At 36.2% G+C, this 21,760-nt stretch overlaps 1 protein-coding gene across 19 annotated transcripts in view; it reads left to right on the top strand.

Annotated features, from left to right (window-relative positions):
• CFAP299 (cilia and flagella associated protein 299) overlaps nucleotides 1–21,760 on the top strand; it is a 625,333-nt gene that overhangs the window by 303,627 nt on the left and 299,946 nt on the right. The window contains exon 6 of one of the 19 annotated variants that reach the window (XM_077882653.1): nucleotides 15,584–15,816. The exons of the other annotated variants lie outside the window; for them this stretch is intronic. Within the exon in view, the coding sequence (XP_077738779.1) occupies nucleotides 15,584–15,793 (210 nt within the window). The 3' untranslated portion in view covers nucleotides 15,794–15,816. Of the gene's footprint in view, nucleotides 1–15,583; nucleotides 15,817–21,760 lie in introns of those variants that run through there. 19 annotated transcript variants of the gene reach the window in all.

The following is a 21,760-nucleotide window of genomic DNA, read 5'->3' on the forward strand; positions in this document are numbered from 1 at the left end:
CCCCAAAAGAAAGCAGGGGTAGCCATCCTCATATCAGATAAATTAAAATTTACCCCGAAGACTGTAGTGAGAGATGAAGAGGGGCACTATATCATACTTAAAGGATCTATCCAACAAGAGTACCTAACAATCATGAATATTTATATATTTATAAATATATATTATTATTTATAATATATATTTATAATATTTATATATATTTATATTTATATTAATGTGGGAGCTGCCAAGTATATCAATCAATTAATAACCAAAGTAAAGACATACATAGATAATAATACACTTATACTGGGAGACTTCAACACGGCACTTTTTGAAAATGACAGATATTCTAAGCACAACATCTCTAAAGAAACAAGAGCTTTAAATGATACACTGGACCAGATGGATTTCACAGATATTTAAAGAACTTTACATCCAAACACAACCAAATACACATTCTTCTCAAATGCACATACTTTCTCCAGAATAGACCACATACTGGGTCACAAATCAGGTCTTAACCAACACAAAAGATTGGGATTGCACCCTGCATATTTTCAGACCATAATGCTTTGAAACTTGAACTCAATCACAAGAAGAAAATTGGAAGAAATTCAAACACATTGAGGTTAATGACCAATCTGCTAAAAGATGAATAGGTCAACCAAGAAATTAAAGAAGAATTTAAAAGATTCATGTTAACTAATGAGAATGAAGATACAACCGTTCAAAATCTTTGGGATACAGCAAAAGCAATCCTGAGAAGGAAATACATCACAATAAAAGCGTCCCTCAAAAAATTGGAAAAAACTGAAATACACAAGCTAACCTTGCACCTAAAGGAACTGGAGAAAGAACAGCAAATAAAACCTTCACCCAGCATAAGAAGAGAGTTAATAAAGATCCAAGCAGAACTCAATGAAATAGAGACCAGAAGAGCTGTGGAACAGATCAACAAAACCAGGAGTTTGTTCTTTGAAAGAATTAATAAGATAGCTAAACCATTAGCCAGCCTTATTAAAAACAAAAAAGACTCAAATTAATAAAATCATGAATGAAAAAGGAGAGATCACAACCAATACCAAGGAAATAGAGACGATTAGAAAACGTATTATGAGCAGCTATATGCCAATAAATTAGGCAATCTAGAAGAAATGGACGCAATTCTGGAAAACTACAAACTACCAAAACTGGAACAGGAAGAAATAGAAAACCCGAACAGGCCAATAACTAGGGAAGATATTGAAGCAGTCATCAAAAACCTCCCAAGACACAAAAGTCCAGGGCCAGATGGCTTCTCTGAGGAATTCTATCAAACTTGTAAAGAAGAAACCATACCTATTCTACTAAAGCTGTTTGGAAAGATAGAAAGGGAAGGAATACTTCCAAATTCATTCTATGAGGCCAGCATCACCTTGATTCCAAAACCAGACAAAGACCCCACCACAAGGAGAATTATAGACAAATATCCCTGATGAACACAGATGCAAAAATTCTCACCAAGATACTAGCCAATAAGATCCAACAGTACATTAGAAGATTATTCACTGTGACCAAGTGGGATTTATCCCCGGAATGCAAGGCTGGTTCAACACCCATAAAGCAATCAATGTGATAGATCATATCAACAAGATAAAAAACAAGAACCATATGATCCTCTCAATAGATGCAGAGAAAGCATTTGACAAAATACAGCATCCATTCTTGATCAAAACTCTGAATTCAGAGTGTAGGGATAGAGGGAACATTCTTCAGCATCTTAAAAGCCATATATGAAAAGCCCACAGCAAATTCCCAATGGGGAAACACTTGGAGCCTTCCCCTAAGATCAGGAACAAGACAGGGATGTCCACTCTCACCACTGCTATTCAACATAGTACTAGAAGTCCTAGCCTCAGCAATCAGACAACAAAAAGAAATAAAAGGCATTCAAATTGGCAAAGAAGAAGTCAAACTGTCCCTCTGTGCAGATGACATGATATTATCTGTAAAAAATCCAAAAGACTCCCCCCCCCCCCCAAGATTGCTAGAACTCATATAGCAATTTGGCAGCATGGCAGGATACAAAATCAATGCCCAGAAATCAGTGGTATTTCTATACACTAACAATGAGACTGAAGAAAGAGAAATTAAGGAGTCAATCCCATTTACAATTGCACCCAAAAGCATAAGATACCTAGGAATAAACCTAACCAAAGAGGTAAAGGATCTATACCCTAAAAACTACAGAACACTTCTGAAAGAAACTGAGGAAGACGCAAAGAGATGGAAAAATATTCCATGCTCATGGATTGGCAGAATTGATATTGTGATAATGTCAGTGTTACCCAGGGCAATTTACACGTTTAATGCAATCCCTATCAAAATACATGGACTTTTTTCATAGAGTTAGAACATATTATTTTAAGATTTGTGTGGACTCAGAAAAGACCCCGATTAGCCAGGGGAATTTTTTTTTAAATTTTTATTTATTTATGATAGTCACACACACACACACACACACAGAGAGAGAGAGAGAGAGAGAGGCAGAGACATAGGCAGAGGGAGAAGCAGGCTCCATGCACTGAGAGCCCGACGTGGGATTCGATTCCGGGTCTCCAGGATCATGCCCTGGGCCAAAGGCAGGCACCAAACCGCTGCACCACCCAGGGATCCCGCCAGGGGAATTTTAAAAAAGAAAACCATATCTGGGGGCATCACAATGCCAGATTTCAGGTTGTACTACAAAGCTGTGGTCATCAAGACAGTGTGGTACTGGCACAGAAACAGACACACAGATCAATGGAACAGAGTAGAGAACCCAGAAATGGGACCTCTCTATGGTTAACTAATTTTTGACAAAGCACGAAAGACTATCCACTGGAAAAGAACAGTCTCTTTAATAAATGGTGCTGGGAAAATTGGACATCCACATGCAGAAGAATGACACTAGACCATTCTCTTATACCAGACATAAAGATAAACTCAAAAGGGATGAAAGATCTAAATGTGAGACAAGAATCCATCAAAATCTTAGAGGAGAACACAGGCAACACCCTTTTTGAACTTGGCCACAGCAACTTCTTGCAAGATATATCTATGAAGGCAAGGGAAAGAAAAGCAAAAAACGAACTACTGGGGTTTAAGATAAAAAGCTTCTGTATAGCAAAAGAAATAGTCAACAAAACTAAAAGACAACGTACAGAAAGGGAGAAGATATTTGCAAATGACATATCAGATAAAGGGCTAGTATCCAGGATCTATAAAGAACTTATGAAACTCAACACCCAAGAAACAAACAATCCAATCATGAAATGGGCAAAAGACATGAACAGAAATCTCACAGAGGAAGACATAGACTTGGCCAACATGCACATGAGAAAATGCTCTGCATCACTTGCCATCAGGGAAATACAAATCAAAACCACAATGAGATCCCACCTCACACCAGTGAGAATGGGGAAAATTAACAAGGCAGGAAACCACAAATGTTGGAGAGGATGTGGAGAAAGGGAACCCTCTTACACTGTTGGTGGGAATGTGAACTGGTGCAGCCACTCTGGAAAACTGTGTGGAAGTTCCTCAAAGAGTTAAAAATAGATCTGCCCTATGACCCAGCAATTGCACTGCTGGGGATTTACCCCAAAGATTCAGATGCAATGAAACACCGGGACACCTGCACCCCGATGTTTCTAGCAGCAATGTCCACAATAGCCAAACTGTGGAAGGAGCCTCGGTGTCCATCGACAGATGAATGAATAAAGAAGATGTGGTCTATGTATACAATAGAATATTCCTCAGCCATTAGAAACGACAAATACTCACCATTTGCTTCGACGTGGATGGAACTGGAGGGTATTACGCTGAGTGAAGTAAGTCAATCCGAGAAGGACAAACATTATATGGTCTCATTCATTCGGGGAATATAAAAAGTGAAAGGGAATAAAGGGGAAGGGAGAGAAAATGAGTGTGAAATATCAGTGAGGGTGACAGAACATGAAAGACACCTAACTGTGGGAAACGAACTAGGGGCGGTGGAAAGATAGATAGGTGGGTGGTGGATTGGGGTGACTGGGTGACGGGCACTGAAGGGAGCACTTGACGGGATGAGCACTGGGTGTTATGCTATATGGTGTCAAATTGAACTCCAATAAAAAATATACAAAAAAAAATAAGATGATGTGTACTATAATTCAACTTTGACATTTCCTTCTTTTTCTCTTTTATTCATTTGCAACCAAGTAACTTAAATATTTTAAGACTGAAAGGCAATTGTGTAAATCATGATGTTTTGATATTGTATAACCTAAAGAAAATTCAGAAATAAATGAAAAAATACAGCTATCGATAGAGATTTAAATAAAGATCATTCGGATTTTCTACTTTAACAATTCTCAAAATGGCTTCAGTGTTTTCAGTGATTAACTACAAAATAAGTAAAGATCATAAATGCAAATGTAAGCAAGAAATTCTAAAGCACATTTTAATATATTGGGAGATCTATGTAAATTTTCATCTGGCAAGTAGTGTTTCTTTATCAAAAGACATTTCAAATGCTGTATTTTAGATGCAAAAAATGATTCAGACCAATCTGGACTTTCAAGAAACAAGAATAAGGACAACACCACCTTAACACAAAGAAATCAGTAGACGATAAGCTTACTTCCCACTCGGGATAAAGGAAACTTCTTCTAGAAAGTGTAGTTCAAACACAGCCACAAAAAAAATAAGCGGTTTTCTGATAAATAGGTAGAGGGAAAGGTAATCTCAGAGAGGAAACTGGACCAGCAAAAGGCAATACAAGAGCAATAGAAAATGTTTCTGGAAAAGGGAAGGAGCTGTTGGTTTTGCAGTCAGGTGAGGAAGGGAGCTCCAAGGCATTGGAACTTTGAGGTAAGTCGGCTTACTTGAGCCACTGACATTTCCTGAGTCTGAAATGGAACATCTTAAGATGGGTATAAAATATTATTAGAGAACCTGTGAGAAACAATAATTCTACTTGTAGAGAAGTTTCTTCATGGAGAAAATTCCATTTCATTTGGACATGATAGATACGTATTTTGGGCTACTTACAAGGGCATTATTTGAAGAGGGGAGAGACCAGAGGCATACACATCAATACTGATGCAGCGCAATGTAAAAATTTCATGAACTTAGTAAAAGTTTCCTTTCTTTTAAAGGTAATTACTGTTGATTTTTAAAAATAAATTTCAAGTTGGTAGAATTAAGAAAATTTCATTTCCTTCTACTTTATTTTTCCTTCTTGCTTATATTCAGAAATTCCTCCCATTAAGTTAGTATCTTGGAACCATTTGACTAATGTAAAATGAAAAATTAATTTTAAAAATTTCTAGAACTGAATCATTATTCCTAAATAAAAGGATACAATTTTATTGTGTAGAGAACTGAAATGTTCTCTCAAATTGTATTATTACTAAAAAGCCACTAAAATTGGATTTTTAAATGTTTTGAAAGATTCCCAATTATTGTCATATGGTTCAGTTTCATGTGCATTTAAGAAAAATGTCTTTAGGCATTAAAGAATTTCCTCTATAAATCACTGAAGAATGTTTCTTACAAAATGGACTTTAAATTTTATATATGAATAATAAGGAAAAATAGTACAATTATATCTTTTTTTTTAGTGCTGTACTGACTTTCAGTGGGGAAGTTAGCTTGTAAATAAGTAAAATTGCAACAAGATAGCTTCATAGTACAGAAGTGCCTTATATAATACTTATGGTGTAAGAAAATATGAATATAGTAATAATTTTAAAGTATGTTGGGAAAGTTAATATTTGTAAGAATTTGCAGAATATATAGCATGCATATATTGAGAACTATAATTTTTGTGTATTAGGATACTTATTTTTAAAATAACATTTTAAATTAATGCTTAAAGAAAAAGTATTTTAGAAAGATCAATAAGAAAAAATTACTTATATTTCATTATCTCTCCAAAATACTTTATAAAATATACCTCTTCTATATACATGAAACTATATAAATTACTTTTTTGCTATTTTTTAAATTTTTTTAAAGATTTTATTTGTTTATTCATGAGAGACTCACACAGAGAGAGAGAGAGAGAGGTAGAGACACAGGCAGGGAGAAGCAGGCTCCATGCAGGGAGCCCAACGTGGGACTCGATCCCGGGTCTCCAGTATCAGGCCCTGGGCTGAAGGCAGTGCTAAACTACTGAGCCACCCGGGATGCCCTTTTTTAGTATTTTCTTATAAAATTACATTAATACATCATTTTAAAACTTCTTTACTCAGCATATCGTATCCCTTTATCATCTTTTTTTTTCAAGATTTTATTTATTTATTTGAGGGAGAGACAGTGTGAGTGCAGGAAGGGAGTGCTGGAGAAGGGGCAGAGGGAGAGAAAGAAGCAAACTCTCCACTGAGCAGGGAACCTGCCATGTACATGGCCCTGGATCCCAGAACCCTGAGATCACACCCTGAGCTGCAGGCAGATGCTTAACTGACAGCCACTCAAGCACCCCTCCCTTTATCATCTTTTAATATTCTTTTGTTCTTGTTGAAAGATTTTACTTATTTGAGAGAGAGAGTGAGAGAGAGAGAGAAAGAGATCACCAGCACAGAGGAAGAGGGAGAAGCAGACTTCCCACTGAGCAGGCAGCCTCACTTGGGGCTCCATCCCAGGACCCTTAGATCATGATCTGAGCTGAAGGCAGAGCTCAACCAACTGAGCTACGTAGGCGCCCCTATCATCTTTTAATATTCTAAATGATTTTTCAAGAATGTGATCTTAATGATTTATGCAAATGTCATCGTATTGATGTGCCGTATTTTATTTAGCCAATCGTCTTCTGTTAGCATTTGCATTGCTCAGATTGTCTTTAATGTAACCATGGTTGTGAATTGCCTGAAACCTAAACATTTGTGCCCATGTCTTAGGAGACAGGGATATAGGCAGTAAGCATCTTCAGGCTTTTGACTGATAGTATGAAATAGCGATTCAATTTACACAACTACTTTCTCTAAACTCTCCCATTCTGGATACTATCTTTGTTTTATTTTTGTGTTTGTTTCTTTTTTTGTATTTTGTAGTTTTCTGCTTGAAAAGAATTCCTTTGATATTGAATATACTTTACCTTTATCAGCTATTTATGTTCATGGGTATGTGTGTGAATTGCACACAATTTTTTTTTTTTGCAGACTTATAAGGATGCCTAGGTTACAAATATTTTTCTCTTGTCCTTTTGATATCTTCTTCCTGGCATTTTGAAATTCAGATATTTATAATTTGATGAGTCTAACCTCAGGATCTCACTTTACTGTCTTGGCTATTAGGTGCATTGTGTGTGTGTGGGGGGGGCAGTGGCTATATGTGTGTTTGTGTGTGCTTGTGGTGGGTGTTGTAGTAAATGGGCACATATTAGGGAAGAGTATTTAGATAAATGTTGAAATATTAATCCACTACATATTATCCAGTTTCATTAAGGATAAAGTCAAAGAGCTTATGCAAATACTTCATATATTTATGAATTTGAGGAGTCATTTGAGTTTCAAAGTTGAGCCTTAAAAGGACTGTGGGGGCTAATGAATTCCCTCTAAAAAGAATGTGTCACTTTTACGATCAGAAACCAGGATGAATACTACTCAAAATCAATGTACTTGGGTGGTTTTGAAAATACGGAAGAGAGAATTCCTGGGAAGATGAAAGCTACATTAATGCTAGAAGATAAAAACCAATGCTATGATCGAGTCTCTCAAAACATTCAAGACAAATTAGGCTGTGATTGTCACAGCAGCATTTTTATCTGATGAGACCTTAAAGCTGACTACACAGCTGCCAATAAATGTTTCCCATTACAAGTGATACTGTATGTTTTACATGATGAAATACTGTTGTTAGTGGATGTAGGGACTTTAACCAGGCCAAAAATATTTCATCAAGTGGATTCTCTGCATGGGGTAAAATTTCACCGAGTATAAAAAATTTTATGAGCAATATTTTATAAAATATGTATTTAGACATTTGGCCAAACTATAGAGAAAAGCAAGAATTAAGAACATAAATTTCAGGCCTATAGTTTCCTCTGGGAGAGGGGGAATGGGACGTAATCAGGGAAGGTAAATAGAGGGCAGCATTGGTACGGAGAATGTTTACAAAGCTGTGCTGGTTACACAGGTATTTGGTTTTGTTTTTTTAAATTATTCCTTACATATATCTTATACACAGGCTTTGTTTGAATAAGGTATTAAAATATTTTACTACTTAATTCTAAAGATCAGGAGGCTATTTTAAATGAATACAGTAATAGTACTTACTGGATGTGTCCCGTATGCCAGGCAAACCCCTCACATTCTGGTTCCTCTTTCCCGATCCTCTTCCCACACTGTAATGACCTCCTATCCACTTGTGTCTTGGTTCTGCCTCTGGCCTCCCTTAGTCTACTTTGGTGGATGTCCCCCTTATTTGGCACTCCAAATAAGGTAAGTTCTCACCAAGAAGCATACAAATGAATTTGAGCTTCTACAACTGACTTACCTTGTATTTCCTTACCTTACCTGTGCCCTTCTACCACAGTCTCAGATTCATGCCACCATGTTTTCCAAATGGAGAATCAATGAGTCTAAAAAATTAATAAATGCAAGATGTTAACATAAGAAATAGAGCCTATTCTTTCTTAGTTTCATATTACCAATGGCCTTTAGAGACGATGCCCCATGCCTTTGCTATCTTTCTTTTTTTTTTTTTGTATATTTTTTATTGGAGTTCAATTTGCCAACATATAGCATAATACCCAGTGCTCATCCCGTCAAGTGCCCCCCTCAGTGCCCATCACCCAGTCACTCCCACCCCCCACCCACCTCCCCTTCCACTACCCCTTGTTCATTTCCCAGAGTTAGGAGTCTCTCATGGTTTGTCACCCTCTCTAATTTTTTCCTCTCAGTTCCCCTCCATTCCCCTATAATCCCTTTCACTACTTCTTATATTCCCCATATGAGTGAAACCATATGATGATTGTCCTTCTCCGATTGACTTACTTCACTCAGCACAATACCCTCCAGTTCCATCCACGTCGAAGAAAATGGTGGGTATTCGTCCTTTCTGATGGCTGAGTAATATTCCATTGCATATATAGAACACATCTTTATCTATTCGTCTTTTGATGGACACCAAGGTTCCTTCCACAGTTTGGCTATTGTGGACATTGCTGCTTAAAACTCTGAGATGATGTTTGATTTTTACCCTAACCTCTTCCCTCAGCTCCACATCTCTGCATTCAGCTGCATGCTCTACTTGAGTATCAAGCATATATAAAAACTGAATGAATAATTTTCCCACTTACCCAAACTACCTCCTCCTGTGAGGTCTTGCTGAATTGCGGGGCTGCTGCCAAGTGGTATAAGACACATAGGAGGCATCCTTAAAGTCCTCCTGAGATGGTGTTTGATCCATCATCATCCTGAGATGATGTTTGATTTTTACCCTAACCTCTTCCCTCAGCTCCACATCTCTGCATTCAGCTGCATGCTCTACTTGAGTATCAAGCATATATAAAAACTGAATGAATAATTTTCCCACTTCCCAAACTACCTCCTCCTGTGAGGTCTTGCTGAATTGCGGGGCTGCTGCCAAGTGGTATAAGACACATAGGAGGCATCCTTAAAGTCCTCCTCTCCCTCCTGTCTCCATTTCCAGTGATTGCACCCTTATCATCTGTTTCTTTATTGATCTATCATTTTGCCTACTCAAATTTATTTTCGACACAGAGTGAACATTCTTGGATATGGATTTTGATATCATCCTCCTGTTCAAAAATTATAGTATCTCTTCCGTGTCTATATCAGTGGTCTCTGAAGCACAAATCTCAGGGGTGGGCAAGATGAGCCAGTGCAGTTCATAAAGAAAACATTAACACATCAATTTTTAAAATAAATTTTTATTGAGATATATTTGATGTATAACACCATGTAAGTATACGGTGCACAATGTGTTGATTTGATACAGGTATATTTCTATATGATTATGACTGTACCTTTAGCTAATACCTCTGTCACATCGTAATTATCTTTTTTGTGCTAAGAACATCTTGTGTTTGTTTTGAATGTAAAAAATTAGGAAGTAAGTAATCTTTATTAGCATTGAAATATGAATTGGCACTGTTTTTTTAACTCAGTCTCTATTCTATGGCCATGACAAGATGTCTTGAGGAAAGAATGGGAATTAAAAGACTCCAGGAGTTGGCAGTGGTCCCTTCACTTATTCTCTTTCTTTCAGTGTATATTGACATAGTGCAGTTTATGTGTGCAGGATAAATGGATTAACCAGTTATATTACCTTGTTTTAACGAAACTAACTTTCAGAAAATAGACAAGAAACTAAGAAATATTTAGTTAAAATGAAAGGGAGGGACAGAAGAAGAAGGGAGGGAAGGAAGGAAGGGGAAGAGTGGGTTGTGAAAAAAGGAAGCTGCTTATTAGGAATAATATTATTGATGAAAACACAAGTGATAATTCACAAGTGGCAGAGCTTCTCCTACTACATGTGGTACAGGCTCATATCATTAACATGGAGGATAAAAACAGCAATGAGCTAATTAGAATGACAGGAAGTTGGGCAAGAAATTATATTTTGGGAAGAAGATGATTGATAATATGGACTTATAGCTGCTATCTAATAGTAAATCTTTCCAGAAGTGTATACTGAACCTTCAGATATTAGTGATGGAAATATGAAGCTCCAGTGATTTGCAGGTCAAACACCTAGAAACATAAAAGCAAACCCCTTTTGAAGCAAATTCTTACTTCAGGGTTTTTGTGATTTTTTTAAACTCTTTATTAAAAATAAAAACTACATTTTCTAAACACTGTATTTCCCACATTATTGAAAATATTTTCTGAATGAATAAAAGCTTCCTTTGGGGAAACTAGATTAAACAAAGACATTTTGTGAATGAATTAATGAATAACTACAATATTTAATACCTTTCAATTTGCCAGAAAAATTGCTGATTAGCTTTACTGAAGATAGAAATTTTCTAACTGAATTTTAACCAAAACTATTGTGTAATTTGTGGATCGGATTGAAAATGAGCATCATTATTTAGTGAGCATAGCTCAGGTTGCATTTTTTTGTACTTGTAAATTATCTCTTTTAAGTTCTGATACACATCAAGAGCAAGTAGGCAACTAATCCAAATAGACAACCAGAGTTTTAAAGCACTGCTTTAGTGTTAGGTGTAAATGGGGAATGGGCATGAGGCATGTTTATTTTTCAAATATTGTATATTTCATCTCCAGCACATTCTTTTACAAATATGTTTTATATATGCTTAAACAATATGTGATAGTGAAATAAAAAATGTATATATTTACCTCTTTAAAATAAATAGAAACAGGCACGAGCTTAAAACACTTTTGTTTTTCATTTTATTTTTACTGATTGTGGACAGTCTGACATAAATTTAGGTTATCTACAGAATATAGGATAATCAGGAAGGCAGGATGAAATTATAATTACAAGTTTTAACAAAATAAAAAGGGCTGTTCGCAATCCTGGCCATCTAATTGAAAGAGTGTTATTATTTTCACTGTTTAGTTTCCCAGTCTCCTAGAGAAAAGTACTTGCGAGGTGGGCACAGGCATCAAAGGGTGAAGAGACAGCTGACATTTTGAAAGCAAAGGAGACATTAGAAACTATTTCAAAGATAGTTACTCAATTATCCAGTGCTTTGTATAATACAAGAATAGGTACTAATGATGATATCAAGACTTTATCTGCCTATTGAATGGTTTTGATTTGCATTAAAATCATTCAAAGTTTATCACTTGAAATATTACACTCCAGTACTGAAAAAAATCTCATAGTCTATTTTTTCTCAGTAAATTAGACAGCAGTGTAGTGTTCTTTCCTTGGTGGACTTTGCATCAGAATGTGTAATGAAATTATTCACTGCCATCAAGCCATGGCCAGTTGCTCACGGGTTGGTAATGTCTGTATGTATATGTGGGCATGCCTATCATGTTCACTAAGAAGAATTCAGTTTTAGATATGAGTGTGGTAGGCAGGCAACAAGCAGATTTTGTTTCAGATGCCCATTTGTTGGAGTTACTACATTTCAGGTATAAGATTTGCTTCAAATTGTGGCTGACCTGGTTATAGAGCTGGATGTTGGAGTCTCTCCTAGCTGATTGAAAAGACCAACAATAGCGATACCATTATTGGATTTATGATTTTGGAAACTTAATGTATCTGTTTAATTGTTTGTGCTTAAGAAAAATGAAACACACTTAATGATTCCTTAGGCACTCAGGATAAAGAGACACACACAAAAAAAGAAAGATAAAGTTCGATGGGAGGTATTTAGGTGGTGTTTATTGGAAAGTGTTCATGACTCATGAAACTTTTGTAAACTCTGCAATGTTCCAAAGTCCTGATAGTTTTAATAGGCTTTGTCAGCTCTAACCTAAGTAATAGGATAATGATTCTTGGTCTCCTTTTCTTAGCCTGTAGGTCACTCTGTGTTTTAGGTCTGATTAATCTGTAGTAAAATTTTCTGATATAAATGATTATCAGAGGATAAAATGTCAGAAGAAAATTAAGCGCACATATCTGGTCCACAGATACACCATCTATATTGCACTAATTTGTTGCTTATGCAATTGTATATTCATTATTCTAAGTTACTGTTTTTAAAGAATAAAAGATATTTCTGTTTATTTTAGCAAGACATATTCCAAGACTTCTGTTTCCTAGTTCTTTTAGTCAGACCCCAAAGATGGAATATTTTTGTAAAAGGCATTAAGGGTGAATTTTAGGTGATACCACCTCATTATCAATATTGACTTACTACTTTTATTTAAAAATAATGCCCAGGAGTTTGTATTCTGTACAGAATATGTGAAAGACAGGGGTTTCAGTGAAAGTATTCATTAAAAGTGCTTTACTGGAATATGTTTTACTTGTTATTGATGACATATCAGTTGTGCATTTATTATTTCCAGTAACCTAACTTTTTGCTAAGCTCTCTCTCTAGCTTGATAGAAAGATTTTACTATGAAGTAAAGGTGACACTGGAAAATCCTCAGATAACCTGTCTTCCATTGGTGCCTTATATAATATCATTGAAATACTGATTTTAAGAACAAATATTCTAGAGCCATGGCAAGAAATACATGCTATGTATCTTAAATGTGAATCTATAAAAGCTGAAGAGGATACTGGGTAGACAATTGATATGATAAGTGGGTCCTGCAGCTGCGTTGGCTTCATAAATGCTTTACATGTGTTCTTCAAAAGCAAATAAAAGAGCAATCCCCTCATCTTCTAAGGGGATGGGGTATTTTTTTTCCTTTTAATTGTAGTCCCAAATATGATCCTCATTTTGTTTTCTTAAAATGTTTGAAGCCGTGAGGAAACACTTCAGCTTGGAGACACAGCTGTTAGGTTGATCAGGAACAAAAGAAACCCAACAATATTCTCAAAGTGAAATTGAAATTGTAATTATGTGAATTTTAGCAACTGGAATTATAAATGTGGGGTCCCTCAAGGAAAGCTTGGAAAGTTGCCAACTAACTGCATTTTATGACAACATTCACATATATCACAAAGAAATTTACATTTTGTTCCCCTCTTCCCTTTATTGGCATGTAAACCATCTTTGCACTGTCTACAACTAACCTCTTCTAGTTGAAGGTAGAAGTCAGGTGGTTGAGAGTTGCGTTAATGATTTCCTCTTAGCTGCTCATTATGAACAGCTGCACTAAATTGCACAGCATCCCTTTGAATAGGCATAGACCGGTGCTCAGCTCAGATGAAAAGAAAAGTGTAACTTTATCTTCTTGGCTTTTTCAATGTTTTCACTGAACATACATTTTTAAGAAAATTAATGCAGAACAGTTATTGTTGCAGTTTGATACTGTTCAAAATGGACTATTGTTGTTACGGGACTTTTGAGATATATTTCAAGTTACTTCCTGTATACTTTGGAAATTCTTAGCAACTTCTGACAAAACCTAGAGAAAATTGTGCTTTTCAAAGTTTCTAAAAAATTCTGTTTAGTCTTTTTTATGCCATCCCTTGAAATTATTATTAATCCTACTTTTTTGGGGTTGTTGATGATAGTCACTTGTGCTTGTCAAAGCCACGAAAATTATGTGTTCTTTTCCACATACATAGTCTTTCTTATTAGGATGGTGCTAGACCTTTGTGACTTCTCATTCGTTTTCCTTGTTTTATTCAATTCTTGTATCTGTCTAGCTATATATTTGTTCAATTTTTAAAAATATTTATTCATGAGAGAGAGAAAGAGAGAGAGAGAGAGAGAGAGAGAGGCAGAGACACAGGCAGAAAAAAAAAGCAGACTCCATGCAGGGAGCCTGATGTGGGACTTGATCCCAGGTCTCCAGGATCAGGCCCTGGGCCAAAGGCAGTGCTAAACCGCTGAGCCACCTGGGCTGCCCTATTAGTTCAATTTTTAAGCATTCCTTTTTAAAATTTTTTGAAATTATTACTTTAATTTTTGAAAATGTTACCTCTCCAAATGTACTTTTTTATTGCCTTAAATTTTAACTAATTATTTGTAATGTACCTTCAACTATAATATGTAGCTTCAGATTTTTTTAAGAAAAATTTTCCAAATAAAAAGAAAAATATTAGTTATCATTTGTATTTGGGGTCAGCATCTACTATTTAAACTAATGCTGAAAACCTATCTATCATCTCTAGTTATCTTGTTTATGCCTTGTGTATTCTAAATGCTTAAGAATGCCTTGGAAGGAAAGTGAATATTTGAAGTGTGAGCACTGGGGCTCCTGGGTGGTTCAGTCAGTTAAGCGACTGCCTTTGGCTCAGGTCATGATCCCAGGGGCCTGGGTTCGAGCCCTGCATCAGGCTCCCTGCTCCATGGGAGCCTGCTTCTTTCTTCCTCTGTCTGCCGCTCCTCCTGCTTGTGTGCTTGCTTTCTCTCTCTCTCTCTGTCAAATAAATAAATAAAATCTTTAAAATACATGAAGTGTGAGCATTATTTTGATACTATGAATTTTGAAGTGACAAATGATTTCAAATCTTTATCAGTATTTTAAAAATATTTTCTGAATATAATATACAATATTTTAAAAACAATTTTTAAAAATATACTACTTTGTATGTCTCAGAATCATGAGATATCTGGAGTTAGAATTGTTTGCTGTGGCTAAATCTATTGTTTCAACTAGGGGTGGTGGAAAGGGAGGAGGGCAGGGGGTGGGGGTGACTGGGTGGCGGGCACTGAGGGGGGCACTTGACGGGATGAGCACTGGGTGTTATTCTGTATGTTGGCAAATTGAACACCAATAAAAAATAAATTTATTATTTTTAAAATAATAATAAAAAATAAAATGTGACAGAAAAAAAATAAATCTATTGTTCCCTCCTAAGACTTCTATTTATTGGATTCCTTTTGTAGCATTTGACAGTTTGAGTCATTTATGCTTTTTGCCTCCTTTACACTTGTCCTCCCACCTGTAGCCCTGGTACTGGTTTTTCATAGCAGCATCTCATGTCACTGCTGGCCTCTTAATTATGCCTCAGTGTGTTATTCACATTTGTGTATGTTCCTTTCTCATTAAGCTTACTCTACCCTGAGTAATATTTCTCCCTCCAGGTTTTCACCTTACACTCAAGGCTCAGATCTCACTTCATCTCTGCTTTCTTCCCTGAACTCCAAAATTACATCATCAAGTGCTACTGGAAATCTCCACTGAGTTGTTCTTCAGGTACTTTAAACTCAACTTGTCCAAAACAGAATTTATCATTTTTCATTTTTCCCTGTTCCAACTTGATCCCAGTTCCATATTTGCATGCTGCCATTTGAAAAAGCTAGGAACATGGACAGCGTCCTATAGATACACTCTTCCTTCTCACTTTATACCTGAGACATTAAAGCTTATCAGATTTAGCTTTCCAGTACCTACAGCAGGTAGTTTCATTCAGCATCCATTCTAGCACACTTTGGTCTTGACTTCTTAGAGTCTAAAGCTGGAAAATAACAAAACTATACATTTCCAGACTCTCTTGCAAGTAGGTTTCTACGTGTGACATAGACCCACCAAATAGAGAAGAGAACAAAAAACAGCAGTAATCACATTTAGCAAGCATGCTGTCAAACCTTGATGGTACCATCTGATATTTCTGGACAGCTGAAGTAGAGTCCCTTACATCAGAAGTGCCCAGGGATGAAGAATGACTGAAAATTTCTCCTGACTGAATTGCCTGTAATTTCCAAAGTCCAGTATTCAAGGCTCTCCATGATCATCCCATCTGACTTCACACTTTTTTTTCCATCCTTATCCTACTGTGTGCTACATACAAACAGAACTGCTTTTGTTATTCATACCTGAACCATAATTTTTTGTGTGTGATTGCACCTTTACTCTGCATTTTCTTCCTTATAGGGTCCTCACCCCTGCAAATGTAATCTTAGGGTTCCTGGATATTCACTTTCTATTACTCCTCTTATCATTTTCTACATTGGAATCCATTTGTTTATATGGTGATGTTTTCTGTTCTATTTTATATCTTAAGATACAGTTTATATTTCTCTGTATCCCCACAGCTTTTAGCAGGAGTCTTTTTCAACCTTGACTATTTAAATGCTTTGAAGAAATGAATACTTTTGTGCAAGGATCACTGAGATATGAACATATTGTGGTAGCATTTTATATTTTGGTAAAATACATATAACTTAAAATTTGCTATTTTAACTATTTTTAAGGGTACAGTTTAATGGCATTAAATACTTTCATATGGTTGTGCAGCTTTCACCACCACCCATCTTGGACTTTTTAATCTTCTGGAACTAAAACTTTCTACCCATTAAACAAAACTTTCCCTTTCACAACAACTAGCCCCAGCCCCTGCAAAATACCATTCTACTTTTTATCTCTATGAAATTCACTACTGTAGGTACCTCATATACCTCATATAGGTACCTCATATTGTCCTTTTGTGACTGACTTAGCTCACTTAGCATAATGTTCTCCATATTCATTCAGGTTGTTACATGGGTCAGAACTTCATACTTTTTAAGGCGGAATAATGTTCCATTGAATGTATATGTCACATTTGGTTTATCCATTTATCTGTCAAGGGACACTGGGCTTTCTTCCACCTTTTGGCTATTGTGAATTTGCGACTCTGAGCATAAGTATACACATACCTGTTGAAGTTCCTGCCCTCAGTTATTTTGGGTATATACCCCAAAAGTAGAATTGCTGGATCATAATGATAATTCTGTGTTTAACTTTTTGAAGAACTGTTATACTATTTTCCACAGTATAGACTGAACTATTTTAAGTTCCCACAAGCAGTTCACTAATTTTATCATATCCTTGCCGACATGTATTTTCTGTTTGTTTCTTTTTGATAGTAGCTATTCTCATGAATGTAAAGTGATATCTCCCTGTGGTTTTGATTAAGGATATAGAACATCTTTTCATGTGCTCTTGGCCGTTTGCGTGTCTTCTTTGGAGAAATGTTTATTCAAGTCTCTTGACTTATTTGTTAATAAGGTTGCTCCTTTGTTGTTGAGCTGTATATGTTCTTTGTATATTCTGGATATTAATCCATTATCAGACATATGATTTGAAAATATTTTCTTCCATTCTGTGGGCTGCCTTTTTCTCTGTCAGTGATGTTGTTTGATGTGCAAAAGTTGGTTAATTTTGGTAAAATCCACTTTATCTATATTTCTTTTGTTGCCTGTGCTTTTGGTGTTATAGCTAAGAAATCACTGCCAAATTCTGTATCAGGAAGCTTTTCCTCTTTTGTTTCTTTTAAGAGTTTCCCCTGTTGTTTCTTTTCTAAGAGATCTTATGTTTAGGTTTTTGATACATGTTGAGTTCATTTTGTATATGATGTAAGGTAAGGATCTAACTTTATTTTTTTGCATGTGGCAATCCAGTTTTCTCAACACCATCTGTTGAAAAGACTACCCTTTCCCCACTGAACAGTCTTGGCTCTGTTGTTGAAAATCATATAACCAAGCATGTGAGGGTTTATTTCTGGGCTCTGTATTCATTCCATTGGTCTAAATGTCTCCCTTTATGCTGGTACCACATTGTTTGGTTACTTTGTAGTAAGTTTTGAAATCAGGAAATGTGAGACCTCCAACTTTGTTCTTTTTCAAGTCTGTCCTGCTATTCTGGAACCCTTGAGATTCCGTATAAATTTTAGTTTCAACCACATTTTTTGTCCTCTTCTTGCTCAGCCACACAAATGGCCATAAGAATAAAAGCAATTAGCATTTCATCATTTTTTTTTTTAGTGCAGGAGAATATTGCGTATGTTTTATGTTAATAATATCTGAACCATTATAATACAAAGACAGATAATAATGTATCATGCAAACAACCATTAATAGCATTTGCGAAATTGAGAGACTCTGGTTCTAGCCTCAAACTGGCTATGTGGTCAGCAACAAGGTATTTAATACTTCTGGGCCTCAGTTTCCCCATTTGAAATGGATTATCTCTAAGATGTGTTCTGACTCTAAGAACTTTATGGAGAATATAATCTTTGGGAGCTCGTTTTAAAAATATTTTATTTATTTATTCATGAGAGAGAGAGGGAGAGGAAGAGACACAGGCAGAGGGAGAAGCAGGCTCCATGCAGGGAACCCGACGTGGGACTCGATCCCAGGTCTCCAGGATCATGCCCTGGGCTGAAGTTGGCACTAAACCGCTGAGCCACCAGGGCTGCCCTGGGAGCTCTTCATGATAGTGTTTTAGTTCCTTTTCCCTCCCTATACCTAGCTATTGTTGTGGTTAGGAAGAATAGCCCTTCTCTCTACTGAATGTGTATTATATGTATTCCTTCCTGTGACAGAGGGGAATCTCTCTTGTGAATTCTGTACATGCATATGTTTGTTAACGTTTCATCAACCAGGAGATTGGTGAAGTGGAAGTTTAACAAAGATGAAAGACAAGTTGTACCCAGGTGTGCAGGGAGAAGGAGTCAGGTCAACAAGAGCCGTCACAAGGAGTTAACACCACAGGCAAAAATTATGAGAGGCCAGTGAAGGAAAGGGAGTGGGAAGCCTGAAGTGGAAAGTTTGAGACTAGAATGCTGGGAAATTGGGCAGCAGAGGACATTTCTGCTCAAATGTCTGAACTAGAATGAGAGCTGCCAACTCCTTCAGAAGTTGTCCAGAGACCTAGAGATACAGAGGTAGAGAAAAAGAGAGGGATATTCCTGAGGTGTTGAAATGGAAGAAGGAAACAAAAATAGAATGAAATTAGAAAGAGAATGTAATGTAATATAGCATAGGATTAGTCAAAAGTAGTTTAACAGATAGTAAAATGTGTAAGATTCATTATGTGATTCTGACCAGTAACTACCAAATACTCAGTTAATATTCAGTAAAGCTCATGAATGCTTTGTGTGAGAAACATTTGGTGCTAGAAAATGTCAAAGAGCTAATTTTCATGCCTGCATCCTTGTAGCCCAAGGCAGCGGCAGCCCTTGAGAATTCAAGAACCTGGAGAACATTAGCATATCAGGAATTTCCAGAGCTTTGGGGAAGGTCGTGGAAATTTACATCAGAAACTGGTGGACAATAGGGATACAAGGGGACATATAAATACACATACAAAAGTAGCAATTAGCTTATTGAGTGGGCTTCAAATCTTTAATGTGCATTTATTGTTATCAAAAAAGTCTTACCTTTCATTTGTAGTATGGAGCTATGATCTTTTTTGTTGTCTATTTCATATTCTTTGAACCTGTCCTTCCTTGAATCTGGTTCCTCATGTTGAGAGAATAAAAGGAGGAGCTGGAGACAGAGAGGAGAAGGGTCTTATGTGATTGATACTTGTATTCAGCATCAACGTCAACTAATTATTTTGGTTATGAATGGTGTCAAAAAATTATCTCCCTCACAGATTATACCAGTGAGCTCTTTGGAGGACCTCCCCCTATTCACCCCAACCATGGGAATACCCTTTATACAAGGTCCTGATACAAGTGATGCTTTCTGGCTAATCTCTTTGCTACTTCAATTCAATTTCTTTAACTATACACTCTACTAGACTATATATATATATATATAGTCTAGTAGAGTGTATATATATATATATATATATATATATATATAAATATCTCAGCTTTTCATTTATAAACTTGGAATTGTACTCTCCACTTAGACATAAAAACTAAAGATGTATGAAGTGTTTAGAACAATGCCTGGCACATACTACTTAATATTATCTATTATTGTTGGGGCTGAGTTCCCCTTCTCCCAGTAAGCAGTCTGCTTATCTAAGCAAGAGGAAAGGTCAGTCCTCAAACCTTCCACCTGAAAACTTGACCCACCAGAACTCCTCATAACTTTTCAGCCTTCTCTTGGCCTAGGGTGGAGGACAGTTTGGTAGAGGGAGGAATCTGTCCAGCTACCCAGTAAATCCTATTGTCTAGCCTCCCTCTTTAGAATGTAGGAACACTTGTCAAGTATTATCTTCACTGTCAACTCTTTAATCAAATTCTGAGACACAGACATAAATTTTTATTTAACATTCTATTTAGCAAAATTTCCTGAACAGAGATTATAGAACACAGAGGAAGCCATATTAATCCTTCAGTGGCAACTACTATCCAACAAGCTGGTCCCTTAGTTCTATCACAAGCAGCAGGTTGATTTTTGAAGGTTTTATTTTTCATTTTAAAGATATGAATCTCATTATTGTGCTTAGAAAATGCTTTTTAAAAATATTCAGCTCCATGAATTTGATTTGTTTGGGGACATTGTTGGAAAGTAGGGAGGAAAGGAAATGGAGCTTATTTTCCTAGACATTTACCCCACATTCTCAGTCACTGATGAAATTTTTAAAAGATACTCAAATCATGGGATGCCCGGGTGGCTTGGTGGTTGAGTGCCTGCCTTCAGCTCAGGGCATGATCCCAGGATCCGGGATCGAGTTCCACATTGGGCTCCTTGCAACAAGCCTGCTTCTCCCTCTGCCTGTATCTCTGCCTCTCTCTCTCTCTCTCTCATTAATAAATGAAATCTTTAAAAAAAGAAGATATTCAAATCATTTCAAAATGAGTTTTAAATATGTAAGTATGAAAGTTTGAGAAACACATGGATCCAGTTTTCATTTAAAACACACCAATTTAAAAGTGGAAGCAAGTTGTCTTGCTTGCCTTGAAAAAGGTAATTTTCAAATTGTTTGTATCCTTTGTTTACTCCAAATATATGAAGGATAGTTAGGGATATTAAATATATCTCGTATCGAATTTTAGTCTATCCAACTTCCTCATTTTCTTCTTGCTTAATTGCAGAGAAAATTAGGGGAAATGAGCATTATCACTTTTCAGGTCCAATAATCCTTAAGCTCCTTAAAACACTCAATTTTTCTGGCTATACTTTTACTTTATTTTACTTTGATTTGTGAGCTTACAGAGTGAATATGTTGACTTGCCCTTGAAAATGTATTGGTTCTGATTCCCTCTTCCTAACATCTTTTTGTGTCTTTGGTGACTGAAATATATAGAGTTGTAAATGACTGACTTCAGGGTGGAATGATCTTTGGAGAACTGGACAGAGAACCCAACTTGATAGATCTAGTCCCTTGTTTTAAGATTTGGGTTCCTGATAAAAGGAAATATGCATTTTACTCAATAGTATTAATCATAAGCTCATCAAAATGTGGAACTAATTCAATCTTTTGTCAATAAAATATCTAATATGAGCTGTGAACATTGGAATGATTCATTGCAATTTCTTATCTTATAGATAATAAAAGTTTAAGGTCATTTAATTGCTTTCAGAATACATATTTTCTCT

This window comes from Canis aureus, chromosome 33 (genome assembly GCF_053574225.1).
Source record: "Canis aureus isolate CA01 chromosome 33, VMU_Caureus_v.1.0, whole genome shotgun sequence".
Lineage (NCBI taxonomy): Eukaryota > Metazoa > Chordata > Mammalia > Carnivora > Canidae > Canis > Canis aureus.